Source organism: Eleutherodactylus coqui, chromosome 3, assembly GCF_035609145.1.
Source record: "Eleutherodactylus coqui strain aEleCoq1 chromosome 3, aEleCoq1.hap1, whole genome shotgun sequence".
In the NCBI taxonomy this organism is placed as follows: Eukaryota; Metazoa; Chordata; class Amphibia; order Anura; family Eleutherodactylidae; genus Eleutherodactylus; species Eleutherodactylus coqui.
The window spans coordinates 249,419,076-249,443,133 of NC_089839.1; the positions used below are offsets into that span (position 1 = coordinate 249,419,076).

At 47.5% G+C, this 24,058-nt stretch overlaps 1 protein-coding gene across 1 annotated transcript; it reads left to right on the forward strand.

Annotated features, from left to right (window-relative positions):
• The first annotated feature begins 5,066 nt into the window (after positions 1–5,066).
• On the forward strand, positions 5,067–22,164 carry NUF2 (NUF2 component of NDC80 kinetochore complex). The gene is made up of 14 exons (XM_066597252.1): positions 5,067–5,150; positions 8,674–8,855; positions 10,140–10,214; positions 11,895–11,971; positions 13,883–13,944; positions 14,027–14,124; positions 14,213–14,286; positions 16,357–16,453; positions 17,259–17,321; positions 17,923–18,060; positions 18,286–18,426; positions 18,564–18,739; positions 19,384–19,519; positions 21,964–22,164. The coding sequence occupies exons 2-14, from the start codon at positions 8,733–8,735 to the stop codon at positions 22,090–22,092; spliced, it is 1,389 nt and encodes a 462-aa protein (XP_066453349.1). The 5' UTR covers positions 5,067–5,150; positions 8,674–8,732; the 3' UTR covers positions 22,093–22,164.
• Positions 22,165–24,058: the final 1,894 nt, after the last annotated feature.

Genomic DNA, 24,058 nt, shown 5'->3' on the forward strand with positions numbered 1-24,058 from the left:
CTGTGAATATATGTAGATTAAAATAACATACATAAAAAAAAACGCTCTTCATTTTTAATCTCTCTCCCACCTGTGTCAAAAACACCTATACTCCAAAATGGTATCAATTAAACTACATGCTACTTTTTGATAGTTTTTTATGTGGGGGAAGACAAAAAAAAGCAATTCTGACATTTAAAAAAAAAATATTTACGCCATTCCCCGTGTGAAATAACTAAACATTTTCCTTGGTGATTGTGAGTCTGGCAATACCCATTATGTGTATGTTTTCTCTTGACTCTCAGCCCCATATCACCCTCGCCAACATATGAATATCCCACGGATGCGGGGCATTTTTATGTCAAAACAGCTTATATCACTTTGGGGAAGAAGCGATCCTCCGCCGCGGCAGAGGATCGCGGACCTCACATAGCATGCACCTAGCACGTGGTGTGATGCTGCCGCTGAACCCACTGAAAACAATGGGCGCTGCGATGCGAGAACACACAGGAAGATAGAACATGCCGCGACTTGAACAGCGCGGTGCCATGTAGGAGAACATCACTCACGTGTATGACCCCATTCAAGCGAATGGGGTTCATATTCGTGTGTCTCACCTAAAACTGCCTTTACACGGGTGAGAAAGTGCACAAAAAAGTGTTTTCTCTTTTGCGCCATTTTTTTGTATCCCTGCAGAGGACTTGAACCCTAAAAGCTCTGATCACTATAATGCACTGCAATCCTTGTACTGCAATGCATTAACCCTCACAATAGCAATCACAGGCCATGGCAGGCACGGACATCGGTGTATGGCATCTGCTTGCCATGGCAACATATCTACCCTCCATGATTACACTTCTGAGCCCCTGCTGTCCACGGGACGTAAATTTACATCCTGTTAGTTTAACTACCACCCTGCCAGGGCGTAAGCTTACGTCCTGTGGCCTTAAGGCTCCTTTGTGACCACCATAAAGACATATGGGCAGTCAGTAAGGGATTAATGGAGCAGTATGTTGCTCATCACGTTCCACACACAGCTCCATGCAGGAGGCCTGCTTCACACGGGCGAGCGCGATATCACCATGAGAAAATCACGGCAATATCGCATACTTGCTAATACGAAAATAATCTCACATCGCATCGCTGCAGCCTGCGATTTTCTCGTGCGAAATTAGGTGTTGCTAATGTTAAAAACGCATTGCGAGTTCGTGCGTCGCGATACATCGGAGGCTGCATAGAGAAACGGGCGAAAAAAAATTGAAAAACACAGATTGGGCAGGCCGTCAGGACAGGAAACATTGCAAATGGAGAGGAAGTCATTGAAAGTCATCGGCTTCATGATTCTGCGTTTTCTCGCATCGCTAAAAAAAGCATGATTTTCTCGAACGTGTGATGGCAGCCTAAGGGCGGAATATTTTTGCCGAGACGCAGTGGAATTCCGCATCAACAGGACTAAAAAGGGATTTTGATGTGGGATTGCTGACTTAAAGCATTTTCATTCTGTATCACAATCTGCACAGAGCCGTGCGGCATTTACAGCGACATTCGGCGCAGAATGCAGAAAATCACACCCGTGAAAAAGACCCCTATAGCGGAGATGACCGGTGGAAGTGGAAAAAATTATTAAAAAAAGAAAAAATATATATAAGCTTGTGTGAGGGGTTCAGAGCGGCTGATACACGGGTGCCGCACAACCCCCAACTGTCCCGGGGCCAGTAGCAGAGGTCAGGTAGCCGGCTGCATGTACTGCCTGACCGCAGAGAACCTACCGCCGCGCACTGCAACGGGCCAGAGATCAATAACCAGAAAACTGTACAGCCGTAAACACACGTGACCTCCCCGGGGGGTCACTCATGGTAAAGCTCTAAACATGCGTGACCTGGTCTGGGGGAAGGCGCTCTTTGTAGAGCCCTAAACATGTGTGAACTCGCCCGGGGGCTATGCTCTTTGTAAAGCCCTAAACATGCGTGAACTTGCCCGGGGGGGGGGGGGCGCTCTTTGTAGAGCCCTAAATATGCGTGACCTCGCTCAGGGGGCCGGTGCTCTTCTGTCCTGCAAGCTCACGTTCAGCACTTAAACAGATGGCTGTGTTTTAGTCTTGTTATGCGGCCTTCAAAATTACCATTGCTTTGTATCCGCTATCGCAGTGGTCCCCAACCTTTTTGGCACCAGGGACCGGCTTCAAGCAAGACCATTTTTACAAGGCCCGGCAGGGTGGGGCGGGACATGGGCGGGGCATTGGTTATATGGGGCGGGGTTATAAAGGGGGTTGGAGTTGAGTGCATTCTTATTTAATCATGACATTTAGAATGTCCTGGCAGTACACACATAGGGCAGTATAATATATCTTCCCCCCCAGCACACACATAGGGCAGCATATAATGTATCCCCCCCCTAGCACACACATAGGGCAGCATATAATTTATCCCCCCCCCAGTAATAGACAGCCCCCACCTCTCAGTAATTAGCAGCCCCTCCCCCTGTAATAAGTAGCCCCCCCCCAGTAATAAGCAGGTCTCCCCAGTAATAAGCAGGTCCCCCCCACTGTAATAAGCAGGTTCCCCCCCCCCCCGTAATAGGCAGCCCCCTTCAGTAATAGACAGCCCCTTCCCCTGTAATAAGTAGCCCCCACTCCCCCCAGTAATAAGCAGCCCCTTCCCCTGTAATAAGTAGCCCCCACCCCCCAGTAATAAGCAGGTCCCCCTCAGTAATAAGCAGGTCCCACCCCAGTAATAGGCAGCCCCCCCCAGTAATAGGCAGCCCCTTCCCCTGTAATAAGTAGCCCCCACCCCCTCAGTAATAACCAGCCCCCCCAGTAATAGGCAGCCCCCCAGTAATAAGCAGCCCCTTCCCCTGTAATAAGTAGCCCCCACCCCCCCACCCTCAGTAATAAGCAACCACCCCAGTAATAAGCAGGTCCCCCCCCCCCAGTAATAGGCAGCCCCCCCAGTAATAAGCAGCCCCCCCCCAGTAGTAATTAGCCCCCACCCCAGTAATAACCAGCCCCCCCCCCCCCCAGTAACAGGCAGCCCCGTGTAATAGGCAGCCCCCCCAGTAATAGGTAGCTCCTTCCCCTGTAATAAGTAGCCCGTGCATTCGTGCACACCCAATTTGGTTTTGCCTTTAGGGAAGGCTAGGATCAGTCCTCAGACCAGAGCGTGACGCGATTGTGCTATGAAGGGAGTGTTATCACGCGCATTCTACTGTACTTCTTCAGGCTGCTTGGCCCGTTCACATCGGCACGAGGAACATCTGCGCTATGATTTGGTGCTCCCACGCATTTGCGATCGCGATATCGCTGCTTTTTTTTAAACGTAAATGTCAATAGGACTTTCTAATGTTGAAAACGCAACGCACAAAGATCACAAAGCACGAAACTTACCATTTTTGTGCGCTGCATTTTTAACATTAGAAAGTCCCACTGACATTCGCGTTTAAAAAACGCAGCGATCGCAAGTACGTAGGAGCCCAAAGGCCGCCTGGGTATTAGTGTACCTTGAAGCCACCGGAAGCTAGGGGTTTGACAGGAGGAACGCCCCTCTCACACCCCCAGCTCATAATTGGCTCAAGCCTGTAAAGTCCTTTCTTTTTAGTCTCGCCGCTCGCCTGCAGCCTCCTGTCAGCCCCACGTTCTGTGTCCATGGACGCTGCTGCACAGTGCAGGGGAAACGGCTCTGGCGCCCCCGCACCGCTCCCTCATTGTCTGCCGCTGCCCGTCAGACTCCGCGTCCTCCTGCCTCCCTTAGTGACAGTCAGGGCTGCAGGTCCCCCACTCCCTCTGTGTCGGCGGCCTCTGCGGAGTGAAAGGAGGAAGCGGCTCTGCCGCCGCAGCTGCTCACTGTCTCCCCCACTGCTGCACAATACTGACAGGGGGCCAGGAAAGCCACCGCTCCCATACTGTCCAAGTACGCAGCCCACTCCAACGCCAGCTAAAGCGCTGTTTTTGAGTGCCAAGACCTGACAGGAAGGGGGTGGCTGGCCTGTCAAGAAGACTGTATCTTGTCACCACCCACACTTCCGGTGGCGTCAAGCTACACTAAGGCCTCCTTCCCACGAACGGATTTACGCCGCGTAAATTCGCGGCAAAAATCCGCTGCGTTGCCCCCTGCTATTAGGTTCTATTGAACCTAATAGCACAATGCTCACGATGCGGAATTCCACCTCGAAATTCCACACCGTGAAATCTCCCGTCCTCACCCGCAGCATGCTCTATTTGCCGCGGGTGTACGCGCTGACGGCTTCCATTGCAGTCAATGGAAGCCGTCCGTTCATGCTATCTCCCGCTCTCTACAGCGGAAGATAGCGTGAAAACGCTTCCCCGCCTACCGCCGCCGCGTCATATGACACGGCCGGCGCGTCACGTGACACGGCCGGCCGCGTCATGTGACGCGGTGGGCGTGTCACATGACGCGAAGGCGGTGGGCGGGGAAGCGTCTTCACGCTATCTTCCGCTGGTAAGTATGGGGTCTCTGGGGGGCGCCGTGACGGGCTTCACTGCGGAATATTCCGCAGCGGAGCCCGTCACGCTCGTGTGAAGCCGGCCTAATACCGGCCGCCTGCACACGGGCGGGTCCGCTCCTGCAGCAGGATCCAGCCCAGGCAGCATCGGCGTCCGCGCAGACCTGCTTTTCTTCCCTGTACTGCAGCTGGTCCGTGCGGCTCGCCGTCAGACTGCGCAGTACAGATTTTATTTTTGAAATCCGGCTTTTCCCACGTCAACTGCAGACGGGCCGCGGATCGGACAGTTTACATTAACTTCAATGGAAGCCATCAGCGCAAAAATGGAGCAAGCTGCGATTTTTACATGCAGAATGTGAAGAAACGTATTGAAATCAATGGCTTCTATTGTCTACAGTGTGTGCAAGTGAAAGCAGCATCGCCGGCAGCAGCACGATGGCGGCGGCTCTGAACCCCCAGCACACTGTGCAGCAGCCTCCTGACATCAGTGTGAGGCCGCACCGTACTCAGGGAGACTGTGCTGCACCGCCGGCTGTCACCACTTCTCGGCACCCGCCCGCCGCCACTGTAGTAACGCGAGAGCAGGCTGACGCGAAGTCCTGCGGTCTGTGCGTTCCAGGCGGCGGATGATGACGTCACGCGGGAGGAGGGGCTTAATTTTTAAAAAAGTGACCGGTAAATAAACGGCTGTAAGAGGAGAGAGGCGGCGGGAGGTGAGTGCTCCGGGGTGCGGGCAGGAATGGCATGGTTGTAGCAGGGCTGAGTGAAGGTGGCCGCTCATCCCCCGCACTGCGGGTGTGGTGGCCGTCCCTGCTGCTGTATACACGGACAGGCGTCCTCTGTGGCTCCGCAGACATCTGCACGTCTGATGCAGAGTTGAAAATGGTGTCGGGCGTGTTCACACGGGGCGGAAATGCTGCGTCAGGTTTTGCAGCATCACCTGCCTGACCGCTGCGGCGCTTAGTGGTAATGATGGGTGAGCGGTTGCTAATGGCGAGGCGGATGAAATCACCATTTTTGACTCTGTTTTTGAGGCTCGGCGCACACAGGTGGAACCTGAGCCCGGGTCCGCTCCGACGGTCCGCGGCAAAACGCGAAAAGCATGTACTTTCGCTCGCGGATATGAATCGCACGCTCTGCAAGTGGAGGAAAAATCACAGCGTGCTCAATTTTGGCGCGGACGGCCTCCGTTAGTGGAGGAAAAATTGCAGCGTGTTTTATTTTGGCGCGGATTCTGTGCGGACAGCTTCCGTTGAAGTCAATGGGAGCCATCCAACCCGCAGCCCATCCGCAATTAACATCGTGCAACGGTCGTGGGGTCTGCGTCATGGCTAGAGGCAAAACACCGTACATCTGTGAAATTCGGATCGTCTCGCGCGATGAACCATCGGAAGCGTTTCCCGTTTCAACAGTAAACTGCGCCGCGGGTGAGGGCCGGGCAATAAAGCTGCCATTGAAATAATGGCCGACGCTCCGGGGAACGTGACAACGTTCAAGAGGATGGGGTTTGTATTCGTGCGTCTCACAACACGCGGTTTTCTCGGTCGTGTGAAACCAACCTTGGCTGTGGATTTGGGCGCGCAACACCCAGATCTGTGGTGAGTCTACCGGTCTACAACCCAAGGGGTGCAGGATGTTCCTTTCACGTCTTCTACTTTAGGATTAGGGATTGATGCACAAGGGCTCATTCACCCGAACAATATTCTCGCACGAGCTTTTTGCGATGCGCGCAAAACTCGCACGACTATGAAATCCATTCTGTTAAATGGGTTCATTCGCATTGATACGTTTTTCCTTTCGCTGCACGTTCTGTCTTTGGCGCTCCCTCGGAACGCATCACTCGTTGTTTTCAATGAGACGTTAAACGACATGGCATGGCGCCCGCGTACCGTGTGATGCGATCCCATCGCACACGTGCAAATCGTAATTTCACAGAAGCAAAGCAATTTTTAATCAAAAAGTATTTGCATTGCTGTGAACCTCGCACGTTGGCGAGCGCAATATCAGTTTGTCGTCCCGTTCCCGCTCGCCGTGTGAATGTGGCGCACGGATAATACCAGGGCAGAAAAAATCTTGTAATAAAACTGCATGAAATTCCTGTTCGGTTTTTAGCTTGAAAAAATTGTACTAAAAAACGTAATTCTGCGCTCCGGGGGCGTCGGACTGCGTTTGTGACCCTTTAAGGCCGCTGGCAGTGCTGTATAGGGGACGAGCGCAGCGGTGGTTGGGTGACGGGTGGCATGACTGGCAGATTTGTGTCTCTATATCTCATGTCAATTCCCTTCATTCATACTGAAAATGGCATCCAGGCAGAACTGTGGACGGCTCCGTAGCTGCGGCTAGTGAGGTGGGCTCACACGAGCGGATCTCGCTGTGTGCAGGCTGCGAGATATTCGCACACAGCCAGCACGCAATGCCCACTGCCATGCATTATCTTGGTGTGTATAATATGCGCCAAGATAGAACATGTTGCGATTTTTCTCTCATCCGTATTTTGCGCAATTCATATGAGTGGCAACATGGCCACCTTTAGGATATTGCTGCACTATGACCAGACGCTCTTGTGAGACGGCCCTCAAATGGTGATCAAAGATTTCAGCTTTTGTCTGTTCTTGGTCTCATGTACACGGGCGGGTCTTTTCTGCGAAAACCGGGATTGCCGTCCGCCCCTGGGTGGGTTCTGGACTGTGTGCTGTCCAATTTACGGACAGGCAGCATGTTTGCATGTGATGAAATTTTTTTTTTTTTGTCATGCAAACTATGAGTCCGTATCAAAAACCGTCAGTGTGACCGACCTCGTAGCCCTGTAATAGGGCTGTGTGCTGTTTGTGGATTTAACGCGGAAACCACACAGCCCCAAATACACCAGTGTACTAGAGGTGTAGCGGGAGCCTCGTAAGCTGAAGTTATGGAGTAGGGGTGACTTTTATAATCACCTGCCTCCTAGCTCCCCCGCTGTCCGCCTGTAAAGTTGGCAGGAGGCGCATTATGTGGACGGACACCTTCCCCTCATTGTGTGCGCACATAACGAGCGGGTAGTGGGTCCTTGCATGCAGCAAAGTGCAGTTTGATCGCTCAGCACTCTGGGTGCCGTTTTTGCGGGTGGACAGCGTAGGAACAGGGAGGCAGGGGAGTGTGACAGCCACATCCGTGGCCCCTCTGCTAGGAGTCCGTAGTCTTAGTTTATGGACCCGACAGGTTCCCTTCAAGTAGTTTCCAGACTTTTTCTGAATTTGGGTCCGTGTACAGCGAACGATGTCAGAGATCATACAGGCAGATCGCTCCGTCGCTCACATTTACTGCGAGGCTGGGTTCACACAGCGGAAATCTCCCGGAATATCCGCAGTGGGACCGCACAGAAATTCTGCAAGATTTCCGCAGATGAAGTCCCAAGACATTTGGCGCAGGTTTGGTGCTGCAGCCATGTCTCCCCAGAGAGAGGAGAGAGCCCGCAGCGGAAACGGTGATAGTTAACATGCTGCAGCATGTCGGTGTGGCTTGTCCGCCGCATGTGGATGAGATTTTTGCAAATCCCATCCACTTTGCTGCTTAGTCTTGGGCCTAAGATTGCAGGCGGAAATTCAGCGTCGATTCCTCCCCGTGTGAACCCAGCCTATAAGTGACTGAAGATGACTGACGGATCGGTATTTAAATCGAATGATTGGTGAACGAGCCAACGATGATTTTTATTATGCCTGCATGAGATGAACGACCAATGAAAAGTGAGGATTATCACTCATCGCTGACTCTGTAGACCGAACGGTTTTATTCACTTTTGCTCGTTTTAGGCGGACGATCATTCAAAAGGGCCTTAGGCCGGCTGCACACGAGCGGAAATCGATTGCGGTTTTTCCGCTCATGCAGTGAAAAATCGCAGCTTGCGCCATTTTAGCGTGGTATCAGCATGGACGGCTTCCTTCGAAGTCAACATCACGGACAGCGTGGAAAAATCTGTGCTGCGCGTGTCCGACGGCGAGTCATCCAGACTATACGCAGTGCAGATAAAGAAGGCAGGCATGCGGGGCACCAGCCAGGCACAGTCAGATTCCGCTGTGGGCTCCTGAATCCAGAATCCGGCCTGTCCGTGTTCGGCCGGCCTTAAGTGGGACTTGTGGAATATAGACTTGCAGGTTCTGGTCTTGTTTGCGCTCTTCCTTTTGGCACTTTGGTCTGCTGTCTGTATTCAGATTACATTATGTACATATTTTAATATTTCTGTCTTTTCTTCCCCTTCAGACCTCTGCGTGATTTTATTTCGCCTTCTCCCCTCCGCCTGGTCGCACGGAGCCGCAGTGATGAATAAGCTGACTTTTCCTCAGTTCCCTGCCACAGAGTTGGTCACCTTCTTCCGCCAGCAGGTTCTGACGGGCGCTGAAGCTAAAAACTTTACTAAAACCGACATTTACCCGAACCCCAAGGTAGAGTATTTTAACACCTCAGGAGGGGGTAACGGTCTGCTATCTGCTTTGGTTTGTGGGGGACATGCTGTAACTGCAGGCATGGCGCTCATTGAAATCAACGGGAGCCGTGCCTGCCGTTTCAAGCACCAGCCACTACACAAAAGCTGGCACGGTGACTTCCGCTCTGACCTCTGCGTATTTGCGGCGCTGACAGCATGCGCCCACTCAGCTGATCGGTCGGGGTCCCGAGCAACGGACCCCGGCCAACCAACTATTGATCACCTATCCTCGCGATAGGTCATCAATAGTATTCTCACTGGAAAATCCCTTTAGTCTCATGCAGTGGAGAAAAGGACTTTTACGTCCCATGTGGACATTTTTGAATGCTGTTGCTGATTGTAGAGAAAACAGTCTCGGCAGTTGCGTCATAGATACAGCAGATCAAGAACACACATGATGGGCTTAGATACTGGACAAGTAACACTTTATATGTTATTGGATTAGATACATGCATGCACAAGACTACATGATGAGACTGTGTTTTAGGGTGCTCTCACATGTGTGGTATAATGTTTTGCATGCAGAATACATTGTACTAATCCCCTATAGGCGGCCATATTGCTGCTCACTTGAATTACGCAAAAAATAGCAGCATGTTCTATCTTGGCGCGTATTTTACAGTGCATGGTGATGGGTGGCATGCAGCAAAGTATGCAGTGTCATAGTGTACTTACTGCATGCCTCCCACAGTCTGCGCCCAGCCTTATAGGGTATGTTCCTGTGGGACTGATGCACCCCGTAGGCATATACCCATTAGAGGCTGTGACTGCAGAGTATACAAGTCTGGAATCTGGGGGTGTCTGCCAGCGGCTGGACTGCCAATCTCGGGGTTGTTCATATATTGCTGATTGGGTGCAGATCTGCAGCATATTTCACCCGTTCAGTTGCATTCAAATTGAAGAGGTGAAATCTGCTGCAGATCTGCGCAAACCAGCTACATGTGATCGCACCCTGAAGATGCCACCTCTCATGAACTGTTTACATGTAGACGGTCTCATGACACAACTATGTGCAGCCATTATGACAAAGGGAACAACTTCTTGCATGTTTAGTTACATTTCCCTCTTCCTATAACTTTGCCCGATGGTGATGGGTGGTCTTGCTACAAGGGGAGACCACCTCGCCGGATGCCGTACTGAGGGCAGCAGTGATCACACTTATAAACGTTATCCTTGCCGTCTGCACTTGAACAAGGGGATCTATAGGATGTCGCTGACTTAAATATTATGTCTCCTCTTCCAGCCTGAATGGATCCAGAGGCTCTTTATGAGAGTGTTACAGAGGGCGTTCAACCTGGGGATGGAGCACTTCTATATGGTATGTATCTCTGCAGTCACTGTAGTCCCATATCTACCGTGATTCCCCCAAAAATGAGACCTACCCCTACGGGAACTAAGGAAAAAAATTGGTATCACTGCATCCTTAAGCCTGGGTTCACACAGGGCGGATTTGCTGCGGTTTTGCCGCGCGGAATTTCGCTGCGGCAAATCCGCCCGCGACCGCTAATCTCGGGATTAGCCAGCCATGTGGACGAGATTTCTCAGAAATCTCGTCCACACGGGACGGCCAATCCGCTGCGGTAAGTCCGGCTGAAACCGTGGCCGCCGCGGTTTCAAAAGATGCAGCATGTCTATTTATTGTTTACTTCCGTCGCGGCCGCGCTCTCCTCTATGGGAGCGCCGGCCGCAACGGAAAAGCGAGGGGCCGGGCCGCTTCAAAGCTGCCGCTTCTCCCGGCGGAAATCTCGCGGTTTTTGCTGCGGCCAAACCGCGGGATTTTCGCTGGGAATACGCCCCGTGTGAACCCAGCCTAAAGGTCCAGTTTATTAAAATATTACTTTCATAATCCTGTATGGTTAAGGCCGCCTGCACACGGGCGGAAATCCCGCAGCAGGATTTCCGCCACTGAAAGCCTGCATAGTAGTGCATTACAATACGCACCCCTATGCAGACGGCCGCGCGAAATGTCGCGCGGCAAACAAACTGCGGCATGGCCTATTTCTGTGCGGCTTCACTCACCAGGCCGCCGGCTCTGGTCTGCACATGCGCCGACTGCGGGTGAGTACGCGCTCCTCCCTGCAGACGCTCGGATCCGACCCGCCCGTCTGCAGACGGCCTTACTCTGTCAGGGGGAAAAAAATGGCAAAACCCCTTAGTGACGGGTCTTTTTTTCTTTTCTATCTTCGTCCGTCGTTTCCCCCCCATTTAAAAAAAACAACCTTTTTTAACCAGTTAGGAGACGAACAAATTTAAAATTACTTGTTAAACTTTTGAAGAACCTTTTTTGTTTTTCCTATATCAAGCCAAGATTGCAAAGGCTCACAGGTGGCAATGATGGATACCCTTACAAATGACCCTACTTTAAAAACCACACCCCTTACTGCATTCATTGAGGGGGGTCAGGAGTATTTTTTTTTTTTTTAGGAGTTAATGCAATTTAGAGGATCAAAAATAAAATTTCAGATTTTTGCGAATGTCATTTTTTTATAACTGTCACTTTTATGAAAGTGTTCTTTGTTTCAAGCAGGAAAAAATGGGTAGGTGCACCCCAGATTTTATAGCACTAGTTCTTCTGTGCTCAGCCTCAATGTACTTATAAGACACATGGCTAGGCCTGTAATGGAGAGAACACCTATTGGCTTTCAGGGCACAACTGCAACGATTATCACTCAAAGTTCGTTCAAACAGCCACAAATGAGCGATAATCGTTGCGTGTAAACTCTGCCATCGTGTACTTTTCGTCTGAACGATGATTTTAAGATTTTACGTCAAAAGGCATATTGGCGGTTGTTAAGGGGTTAATGGGGTCTGTAAGTGTCCGCATAGATCCATTAGTGAAGAGATGCATCAAAGCGTCATGGCTTCTGTTTATAATTGCACGCGGTGATCCCAGTGCGAACTACTGCACAACTAGACCTGGGACTAATCTGACCGTTTATTTTAGATCGTGCTACAATTACATTTCCACATATAACAAACCTTACTCCTTATATTACAGGTGCCGATGGACGTAGACATTCAGTACCCACATCTGATGGAGGGTTTTGCTCCTGTGGCTTACATTGTGAAGCTCATGTATGTATGCTGTCTTAAAAAACTTTGCCATAACTGTAGAAGACAATCTCCTTGTGTATTTAGCAGTGAAAGCCAGAAAAGTGGTTCCTTAAAAGGGGTTTGTCATTAGAAAAAAACTTCTGTACTTGCCTATTCCTCCCTTAGGCAGTCTTCCAACCGCATCTTCCCCCCGCCGATCTTCTACTGGCTCCTGCAGTCTCCCAGGTCACCCCACCGCAAGCCTCTTCTTCCAGTTATGTAGCATCCATTCTCGGCAGGTCAGTGTAGGTTACGTCACTAGTGACGTAGCGTTCGCTGCCTAGTGGGGAATGCCCAGCTATTGTCGAGACTGCGCATGCGCGCTGTATTGCTGCGAGTGTGCATATACCACTGCCGTGAGTCATCGCGCCTGCGCAGTCTCGGCAATACCCAGCATAGAATTAGGCATTTCCTGCTAGCCAGTGAACGCTACGCCACTAGTGATTGGGTACATTAACCTGCAGGACGGGATCTGCTGAGAATGTACGTAACCGCACAGAAAGAAGAGAATCTGTCCGGCCTGCGGTGATGTGATCCGGGGCACTGCAGGAGCCGGGAGAAGATCGTGATGAGAAGATGCGGTAAGAAGGCTGCCTGGGGAGGGATAGGTGAGGATTGATTTTTAAATTTTTTTTTTTTTTTTTTTTTTTCTAATGACAGAACCCTTAAAGTTCCAATGATTTTGTGATCTTTTAAACGTGTAATTATTTTATTTATTTTTTTGGCCACCCTAACTCAGGCTTGTATCACAAGCGGTGCTGATTGGCTCTACTTACCCTCCCAGTGTAATGTGCAGGTTTGCAGGCAGTTTACCAGTGAAATGACAGTTGTGATTAGCTGGTTCTTTGTCAGTCGGTTCCTGGTTCCTCTCTCACTGCCATCTCGCTGTACTTCCCTAGGTGAGTAAGTAGGAGATTGAATGGAAATACATATGCGGTTTCACTTCATTGGGACTGACTGAGATAAGAGCGCTTGTACTCAGCTATTTCCATCAGCCCCATTGAAATGAATGGAAGGCCGCTGTGTGTGAGCGACCGCATCTCCGTTGAGTCTGATGTTGTTAGTGAATGCAGTGAGGAGAAGAGGGGGACTTGGATCCCATGTTCTTGGGATTGGTGGGGGTGTCAGTGGTGAAACACATAACAATTAGACCTTTATCACATATCCTATGTATAGGTCTAACTTGGGATAAGCCCTTTAATAAGTCATAAGTTGCCATTATGATTGAGAAGTTATTTAATTTCCCTCAGTTTTAACTCTCCTTGTGAATTTAGGAGTGATAACAAGTCTAAGGCCACTCTCGCACATGGATCCTGCAAAGCACCGCAATTTAAATTGTGGCGCTTTGTCGCGATTTAAATCTCGAAACTTTGTTGCAATTTAACTTTCATTTTCAAGCGCAGCGTGTTTTGGCGCACCCCATCATTGTGATGGGTGTTGAGGTGCGCAAAATGCCGAAAAATAGGGCAGACACCGCTCAAGAATTGTGGCTCTGGAAAGCGCGGTCCAGCGGCGTGATCGCACACATGTCTGAGAGACCCAATTGAAATCAATCGGGTCGATATACCACGGTTACCGTGGCGTTCAAAACTCTGCCGTAATCGCGGTAAATAAGTGCCTGTGTGAGAGCAGCCGTAGAGCTCACACTGGTGTATGTCTTGCGCATTTTTCATACATTTTGCAAGAAGTCCGTTGATCTCTACTGGGCCACACACCTGCATGTTTTTCAAGTCCTACTTTGAGTAATGCGCACCAATGTAGGCTGTGGAGATTACATGCGTGTTTACAGTGTAATGCACGGGCCACATACGGCCGTGTGAGGGAGCCCATACGCTTTCTATAGATCCGTATTTGCTGGTAATAAAGTACCTTCCTTTTGTCTGTATATTATAGGACCCGCTTCTTACCGATGTGCCTCATATATGACTTTCACGCGTCTGATGTCCTAAATCCAAGTAAGTGGCGTTGGTGCTTTGATTATGTTGCTGTGTAGAGCTTGGCATTGACATTGAGGGGTCATTGTCCTTTTGCCTCTAGAAGGGAAGCGGACCCTCTACTTGTTGAGTGGAATTGTAAACTTCCTCCACTTTAGAGATACCCGAAAAGCAGCCTACACAGCATTCTGCCTAAACTATGTGAGTAAACCCTACCAGAGATGTATACTTGTTCTCCTGTTACCTAATATCTGGCACCTCGCATTGATATGGTCACTATTATTTGTAGAAAACTGCCTTGGAGAATATAAACCAGCAGCAGAGGACAATTCAGGAGTTGGAGGCGAAGTTTGAAAAACTCACGTAAGTTCTTCCTGCACTTAAGAGGGAAGTCTTGCTGGGGAAGGAGGGTCCAGGGGGCTTTTTCAGTCCTAAAGGGGTTGTCTCAGCATAGTTTTTACTTGCAGACGCTCCATCTGCGATTTGCCCTGAAGTGAATGGTAGTGGCTGGTTGTGCATGGGCACCATCACTCAATGCCCTTAAATGGCAACACTGGAGATGGCCTAGTCGGCTATCTCTGGCGATGCCATTGACGTGAGTGGTGCTCATGTGCGCCTTACTCTAACGTTCACTTTAGACCGAGCTGCAGCATGACAGGTAACACTGTGATGAGACAACCCCCTTTAACCTAAATCTTCTCTTGGGCACATCATGTGCGCCAGTAAATCATATCCCCTTTTGTGTTTCAGCGCTTTTTTTGTTATATATTTTCATTGGTGTACCAATCTGACGCCTTTTATTTTGCTTGTTTATTTACGAAACCATTTTGAGTACATACAATGTATAGAAAAACATTATTAGTGGGGAAAGCAAGATGATCAGAAAACTGTTTGGGGATTTTTTTTTTTTTTTATGGAATTTTCCATGCTTGTGATAGATGGTTTTTTTTTTTGTTTCTTTGTTTTTCATTTTTCCACTTTTTTTCAAGCCTTGTGAAAGGGGAATTTTTTTTTTTTTGTAAAAAATTAAATGCCGCGGTATTTTGCATCATCTGCAAAATATGCTTTTTTTGATTGGGAGGGTAATTACATGAACAAAAATGAATGCTAGCTCTTCCTTGGGACAGGGAAAGAGCGGTGAATCCTAGGTCTTCTCTGCTGCTGGATAGCCTCTCTTCAGCTCCACTTCAAACAGCTTTACCTTCGGTTCTGTAAGGGCTACAAACATGATTTTGGTGGTGTCTTAAAGCACTTAATCTTAAATTTAAAATGACATCAAAACATGATGGAAAGAACCAGAGCTACTGTCGTTTACAGTAGAAGGAGCTCTGTTCATCCTAAACTGTAATGTCGCTTTCCTACCGAATGAACATAGTTCGTTCTAAGCTGTTAATTGTGTTTAAGGCCGGCTGCACACAACCAGATTTGCATTGCAGAATCCAGAGTGGGCGTCCGTCTCTGGATTCTGCAGCAAATACCTTCCATAGCATGATATGGAAAACTTTTTTTTTTTTTTTTTTCTGCCCATGAGCGGAAATCAATTGCTATTCACCACTTGCGGGGGAAAATCGCAGCATGCTGTATTTCTAGGCAGATTCCATGCGGACAACTTCCATTAAGGTCAACGGAAGCCGTCCAACTCGTGGCCCTTTCGCAATCATCATTGTGGGAAGCTCGCGGTATCTGCATCATCGCCTAGCGACGGCGCAGCATAATCTGTACTGTGCATGTACACGGCCAGCACATCTGCAGTACAGAATAAAGAAGAATCCGGATAGGTACGTTGGGTCACTGGCCGGGCACAGGGTCGGATTCTGCTGCAGGATCCAACACTGTCGTATGCAGACGGCCTAACACAGCACAGTATCTGTCCTTTAGAAGAGCTGCCCGCTGCACTACACAGATGGTGATCATGAACAGACTGCGAGACAGACTATGAAATACAAACCTTGGAGCGCACCAATCTTGGGCAGCAGACTTCATATACACCTCTGAGGCAGTCTTCAGCTGCAAGAGGGAACCTAACGAGAGCGCACAGCAGTTGGGTGAGTGCTGCAGCCCTCTCATCCTAGTGATCAGTGGGAAACTTCTGCAGCATTTATGCAAAGGATGACCCCTATGGAATTAAATGGGGGCTGTGCCTGTAGCAACAACCTTGGGCCACTGACATGTTGACAGCGCTATCTGCTCCCAGTGCTGTCCACACTGACGGTGGGCCCTGGAATCCTGAGCGGTGGACACAGGCCTAGCGTGGGACTGGGTCATCAATAGTAAATTCCCAGGCAACTCCATTACAGTGATTAGGGATTGGCTGCTATACTGCACACCTGTCGACAGGTGTGGGGCTGGTTTTAGAAGAACGCTGCCATGTTTTTATGATCAAGCACTTTAATGATTTTCTAGAGAAAAACTAAACCCCCTTTATATCCTTAGGACTGTCCCACCCGAACAACAAGCAGAATTCAAAGCACTTTCCAGTGACATTCATGATCTGCAGCAAACCTTAAGCCAGGAATATCGTGCAAAGGATGTGAGTTACCGATAATATTGTTCTCTGGGTTCTTATAGCAGAGGGCACGGTGTACCCCAACATTACTTCAGTATATCTCTGCACCTGTAAATGAGGACTTGTCTGCTGTCAGACAACTTTCTCGGGAGGGGTGGGGATGTTAAAATCCAACTTGTCCGGTTCTTCTCTCTGAAAACAGATGTCTAGGAATTTTCAGGGCTTTCCAGGATCTGCTAATGTCCATAACCTTCTTACATGTAAGTGGGGTTTCTTCCTAAAGAGAAGACTCACTTTAAACTAGGGAATATATTAGATGCTCTAATTAAAAGGGGTATGCATCCTTTAAAAGTGATGGCCCAGCTTTAGTATAGGCCATCAATATCTGATTGGTGGGGTCCGCCTGCTCATGTGAATGTTGTTGCCACTTTAATACTACAGCACAATTCTATCAGTGCTGCGAATGGCGTATTTATAATGGTCGTTCAGAGTACTGCAGACTTGTCCCATTGCCACCTGTACATGGTAAATGCACACGGTTTGGCTTGAGGGTTTAAATGGTAACCATTATGACACTCCATGTATAAGATTGGGGTTATTGAGTTATCTCTCTTGCCCTGTCTGACGTGATGGGTAGCATATAGCGCTGATCTTTGGCTCCATCCAGCGAGTGATGTAGGTCTCGTAGGCACTGTCTAAAGCATCTACGGGTAATACTTGTATATGCTCTAAAGGATGGCTCTGTGGGAGAAATTGTCAATTTTGTTTTGCTTATTTCATTCAAGCACTAAATTGTAAGCCTGTAATAATTGATGTCTGTGTTCTGTAGCTCGTCCTGCAGGAAAAGATTGCACATCAAAAAGAAGACTTTAACGAAAAAACAAAGAAAATGGTAAGCACAGTTCTAAGTTTGTGGGTTGATTTAGTTCTTTTAAGGAATTTCTCCACTCTTAAACTCGTTTCTATTCATGGGGACCCTATGATTTCTTTTTATTATCTGTCTTAAAGGGTTTTCTTGGATAGGTAATCAATAGTTAATCACCAGGAACCCACCACTCGGAATCTCCGACAATCAGCTGATCACCCAGCCCACTGTCAGTGCAGTGAGACAGACGTGTTCATCAGGGTCAGTCGCGAAACTGCCTTAGTCAACTTTGATTCCAACATTGGGGTTCGATGTGGGAGTGGAGTAGAAGGCTTCAGCTCCTATTGATTTCAATGGGAATGAAGCCTGCTAAAGGCACTTTCGCTACCGGGGAAGGCGCGATCAGCGAAGATCCTGGGTGACAGGTTCCCAGTCTTTAACTATTGATGACCTATCTTGAGGATAGGTCATCAATAGTCTTTGCTTGCAGAACCTCTTTTAAAGTAGGCTTCAGGTTGTAGAGCCTTGGGGGAAGACTGACAACCACTACAACTTGATAAGTGCATTAAATCTTCTAAATTGCCATAGAGTTGCTTTACAATCTGATTAACTGATCTATTTGCCACAGAATCAGCACAAGCTAAGTATTGCCACCATGAAGGAAGAACAAGAGCGTATGAAAACCCAGATAGTGGAATCTCCAGGACAGCGCAAGAATAAAACCGAGAGAATGAAAGAAAATGTCCACAGGCTTAAGCAAGCGAGGGTAAAATAAAATGTCATTAATGTTACGATGGGTGTCCCAAGTGGGGAACCCGCATCTATAATGTCTACTTTCCTTGGTTCCCTGGTGTTATTTCCTCCCCCCCCCCCCCCTTCCCTAGTGGCTGCAAGCATTATACATCTATAATTGTCTCCTAGAGATCTTTTTCTGACACGTCATCTGTTCTTTTTAATCAGTTAAAACCTAATAAAAGATTGTGTTTCACAGCAAGAAACAAGTGAGAAATGCGATAACTATCGGGACCGAGTGACTGTGGCCTGTCTGTGGCAGTCAGATGTACAAGCTTATAATAAGAAGCTGCATAGTATTGAGGGCAACCTGGAGATTTACAGGAAGATCCTTGAAGAGGTACTCATTGTGTCAATTCTGCATCTTGTGACTCGCTAATGTAACATAAAACTGAATCTAGCCAGAAGGAAGGAGCCAAGTCTGTTTGGTGTCACTTTCATGCATTGTATATCAACTCTTTTTTTTTTCCCCCTTAGACTAGACAAAAAGAGGAACAAATTGTAAATAAGAACCTGGAGCTGAAATCCCTAACCAATGAAGAAGTCCAGTTAAAAAGAGCGATCCAGACGAAGAAAGAGAAACTTGCCAAAATGGATATTAAACTTCAGAAGAAACTAGAGGACTTTGAACTGCGAAAGAATGAAATCCTAAAGTGAGTTTCATTTGCTCAGTTACCAATTGTATATACCGCCTTTCCCTAAAAAAAAAAAGCCTTACCCTGTGGGGATGGGCTTGAAATGTAAGCCCTTCCCCCAAAAATAAGCCCTATCTGAATTACATAAAAAACAATACATTATCTAGCAGCCGCCGTCCATGTCCTCCTACTAGTCTGCAGGGCTCCAGCGCGCTTGCTTACAGAAGATCGCTTCTTGGTTCCGGGAGTCATAAATTCCTCTTCCAGGAAGCGATGGTTCTGATTGGCTGGCAGCACTCGAGCCAATCAATGCCACACTCGATAAAACAATGCGATGGCTATGATTGGCTGAGCAGTGCTCTAAAGACCAATCAACATCATTGTGTTGTGCAGGCAGGATTTTTGAATTGGCTGAGCGGCATTCATCTCAGCCAGTTCATAAATCCTGCTTCCACGATGCGATGGCTGTGATTGGTTCTTCATTAGCTGCATTGAAATGGCTGAATGGCGTTCGTCTCCGCATCTCTGGCGGTGATGTCTGCTGTGGAGTGAGGAAAAGCCGCCACCGAGATATAGAGATGAACGCTGGGGTAGATGGCTGCTTGGAGCTGTGATTCAGATTGTCTATTGGAAATTTACCATTTAATCTCCTGCTTATACAGGATCTGTAGTCACATTCAAGAAAAAAGACAAGCCGTGCATGGACGAGTGTCTCAGGTTCTTCATGAAACCCAGCAAATAAACAATAACAAAGAGCTGCTCCTTGAAACCGCAGGAGGGGAGAAGAAAGAATATCAGGTAAGATTGGCTGTCGCTCTTCAGGCACATTTGGAATATCCTCTCGGTTTTAAATAATATTTAAAGGGGTTTTCTCATCTGTATCATTGGGGGGCACAGAAGACCTTTGGTATAGCTGCTGCCACTAGGAGGCTGCTATACCCATGATCTTCTGTGTGCCCCAATGAATGTGACAAAAAAAAGGGATTTTAGGACAAGTAACAAAAATCCTGTTTTCCCACTACTTGTTTCACAACCTCTGTCCTTCCTGGTTGCTGCTGACCAGGACATGTGACGGCTGCAGCCAATCACGGGCTATAGAAGTTTGCTGCAGTTGTTACAGGTCATGGTCAGCAGCAACCAGGAAGGACAGGAGAGGTCGTGAAGCAATTTTAAGTAGTAGAAAAAACCCTTTAACGTGATTGCAAGTTGTGAATGCTCTTAAAGTTTATTTGGACAGTCCAGATGTTCACATAAGGCAGCTAGCTGGCGACTGAGGTCCCCCCCTTTTCAAACCATGTCACAGGACCTTTTTATGACTGTTTTCACTTTTGAATGTTAGCCATATCTAGGCCAAATTCTGTTACCTATAAGCCCCCAACATTTCAAGTTTCCTCATGTGCTTGATAAAAAGGGCATTTGAACCCAAAACATTGCCTTATGTGAGTTTAAAACATGATCTGTGGTGTCACAGGTTGAGGTTGGCCTAGTGCTGTCCCAAATACAAATTACAAGGAGCCAATAGTCCTAGCCCTGTATACAGGACCTCACTGGGGATATTTAGAAGCAGGGGACTGGCTGCAGTATGCATGCACATGTTTGATGCAGCCATGTAAACTAAGACAGAGGACAGAGCAGCAACACTGGTAAGAGCAGGGAATTGGGTTAGAAATGCCAGAAAAAAAACCCTGACAAGCCGTTAACTGTGTAGCATCCCAGGACATATAGAGTATGCATGTCCGGAGTGCTTGGGGTTTGTATGTATTGGGAGCTGGACCAGTGTAAGCTGTCTCTGACAGCTGACATCTATTCGCAACAGCCATGATCCCCATTCACACTGATCTTGGATGTTAACCTATTAACTGCCACTGTCTATTCTGACAGCAGCATTCAAATGCCCCAATTGGAATTCCCAAATGCCAAACGGGCCCCTCTGCAATGAGATCACAAAGTGCCATTTGGTTATTATATCAGCCGGGGGCTTTCTTAAAGCTCACAGGGCTACCATTTATGTCTACCCATTAAGATGGGCCTGTGGCCTGTCTTATGGATTGCCTGCAGAAATACCATAAACTATGATACTAATCACAAGTTCAAGTCCCCTACGGGAGGGGAAAAAATTATATGTATAATTTCCGGTATTTCTAATTTTAAAAAACACACATTTGGTAGCACAGACTTTGTAAAAGTCAGATCTATCAAAATAATACAATATTTATGCAGCACGGTGACTGTTGTCAGAAGAAGGAAAAAGACTGGAATGCGTGTTTTTGTGGCAACTCTATCCCCAAAGAAAAGGATTTAATAAAAAGCAATCAAAGTTGTATACACTCCAAAATGTTAGCAATGGAAACTACTGACTGTCCTGCAAAAAACAAGCCCTTGTGCAGCTATATCAACAGAAGCGGCAGAAACTTAAAAAAATAAAATCTAGTACCAAAAAAACCTATAAATTTGGTATTGTGTACACATGATACTAAATTTTATATACCGTGTATATACTTGAGTAGAAGCAGAGTTTTTCACCCCAAAAAATGTGCTGAAAAAAAAACCCTCGGCTTATACTCCAGTGAGGAAAAAAAGCAATACTCGCCTCTCAGCCGGCGTCTCTGTCCCTGGTGCGATGCTGTCCCCGGTGGTGCGGCAAGCTGCTTCAAAATTATCCCCACTGTCATCTCCCTGGCTCAGTTTCCAATTCCCCCGCCATCAGCGCTGTGTAACTAAGCGCTGTGGTTGTATAGAGCGCCGGCCAGTCACAGCCAGCGCTCGATCATTCACAGCCTTTTAGTGAATATCACTGGCTGCGATTGGTTTATCGAGCGCCGGCTGTGATTGGCTGGCGCTCGATCCAATCACAGCACTTCACACAGCGCTGACTGCGGGGGAATTCAAAACCGAGCCAGGGAGATGACAGTGGGGAGCAGTCTGAAGCAGCTTGCCACACCGCCGGGGAGAGCATCGCACCAGGGACAGACGCCAGGTGAGAGGTGAGTATTGCGTTTCTTTTACCTAGTGTATACTCGAGTACAGCTATTTTTTTTTTGTGGTAAAACTTATTGACTCAGCTAATACTCGAGTATATACGGTAGTTTTACTTTTTAAAGTCAGCCATCTTTATGGGGCTAGGGGGGGCTCAAAGATGGCAGATTATTATTTTTCACTGCAGTTAGAAATAGTTTTACAGTACAGTTTAGTTATGTCTTCCTGTCTTTATTATTGAATCTATTCTGATTTTCTCTTCGCAGGATGTTATGAAAGGCTTAAGAAATGCGCTGGAGAAATACCATGACAGCTTGCAGAAAGCCTCTGATCGTAGCACCGAGCAGAGAAGAGACAAAGTAGCAGAGCTTAAACGGAGACTGAGTCGACGTTAGAAACTTGCTGTGTGTATTGTCTGTGTTTTTATGTATCTCTTATATTTTGGTTTATAAATAAGTTTGAATTAATGGTCATTGGATCTGAGTGATACTACAGTACAAAGCTGGTGCAGTGCGGGACGGAGTACATCTCAGCATCAGACACTGGCAAAAATGTGTCAACCAAGCAAGACCAACATTTAGGCTACATCATTGTTGTGTATAGGGAAAGGGAATGGTACAAGGCCCTATGCCATGTGAAGTTTTAGGGTGCAGCACCATCAACCGAAATGCCTCTGGAATTAGAAAGACTATGTCTACCTGCTTTTCTTTCTAGAAATATTAGGCGAGACTTGCTAAGCTACTGTAAATGTGTCAAAATTCTCATTCAATGTGCAACAAAAAACTAATGTACATGCAGTGCGGCACACTTGTGTTTTAAAGATCACTCAACTAGGGGGTGTGGCTTGGAAAGAAACGGAAGTGACCATGTGCCAACATGGTGATGGAAAAGGGAAAGCAGGAAATATCTCAACATCAAGATGGTGCCTGACAAGCATCAGAATCAAGTGACTGCAATTTACATAGGTACAGTGCTGGAACAATGTGTTTGTTTCCAGAGTGGCCCTTTGCGGGGCGCTATATTGAAGAGACAGATCCTGGGATTTCCTGTGTCGTCAGTTTACTCTGCTGTTCCCGACCCAGCGCCATGTTCGTACTGTTGTCCAATTTGCTGAGATTTAATTGGTGCTTCGTCCTCCATTGTGACTTCTGTCATCAAAACATCTTCATTACTTTTCTTCATAACCTCACAAGACTAACTCTTTTTGGGCAGCAAAACCCTACAAAGTTAACATGACCCTATAAGAAGAAAAAGAGAAATGGTGTCCATTAAGATCATCCTGAGATATAGACTTTATATTTAATTTTTTTTTTTAAGTGAGCTGTTGCTGCAGATGTCTGTGGCTAACTGGAGCAAGCGGTCGAAGGGCTCTGGTTGACATCTGTAGGGATTCTAAACTTGCAGGCCTGGATGCGATGTGGGCTGTTACTGGCCACGTTATTTCTCGGGCAGAAGGCTGTGTTGCTATGCCTAGGTTTCATTGGCCAGCCATTGTTTAGCAATGCCGTGACTTGGTCATGGCTGCCTCTCACCCATGCGATTTTTTTTTTTTTTTTATTTTTTTTTTTTTCCCCCCCCCCCACCCCCCCCCCCGACTGACGCGGCCAACCGAATATCGCAACGCCCGTGTGAAAAAGCCCCTAGCTTAATGGTTGTCTGCGCTCTCCGGTCCTGGCACAGAACTTTGTCCTGAAACTGGAGGGTCGCTTTAAGGTACAGTTTGTGAAACCTTGGGCTCCAGCAGTGTTTTGCTCACTGATCAGTGGTACATTTACCTGTATGACCGGGGAGGTGCAAAGACTGCCTAAGGAGACAAACAATCTTATTTGCAATCGTTTCTCCCTCCTAAGCCAAATCCTGGTCTGTGTAAAAGAAAATAAAATGAGTTGATTGGCACGTTACATTGGGCCTAAAATCTGGCCCATGTAAAAGGGCCATAACCCTATAATTCCAACTGCAACCCTCAGGTGAGTGTCAGTTCTGCAACTCCTTATATAGGGTATCTACAGAAATACCTATCCAGAGGCAAAAGAGCCCTTTCCAGGTATGTGTCGGTGTGGAGCATGCTTGTTCCAGTGCTAAAATATTCAAAGGGAATACATTTAAGACAAATTAGCATTACAATGCATTTATTCACTGGCAGCCTTAAAAAAATCCACAAATGAATAAATACAAACAGTGAAACAACAATGGAAAGGTCTCTGAACATTTTCTGTAAGATAATAAGGATCCCTTTTCTATTACAAGTCCTGCATTTGTCTTTTATCCTTTATATTAAGGATTATTTATCCTAATTTATCTTGCTACATTAAATCTCTTTAGTTATTTTGGTGCTGGAACAGGCGTGCTCCACACACATTC

What these genes read in the sequence shown, in the direction of transcription:
- NUF2 (XM_066597252.1), top strand. Translation starts at nt 8,733, where the DNA reads ATGAATAAGCTGACTTTTCCTCAGTTCCCTGCCACAGAGTTGGTCACC. An exon ending in ACATTTACCCGAACCCCAAG is followed by an intron (nt 8,856 to 10,139) that starts GTAGAGTATTTT and finishes CTCCTCTTCCAG; the next exon opens with CCTGAATGGATCCAGAGGCT. An exon ending in GCGAAGTTTGAAAAACTCAC is followed by an intron (nt 14,287 to 16,356) that starts GTAAGTTCTTCC and finishes TTATATCCTTAG; the next exon opens with GACTGTCCCACCCGAACAAC.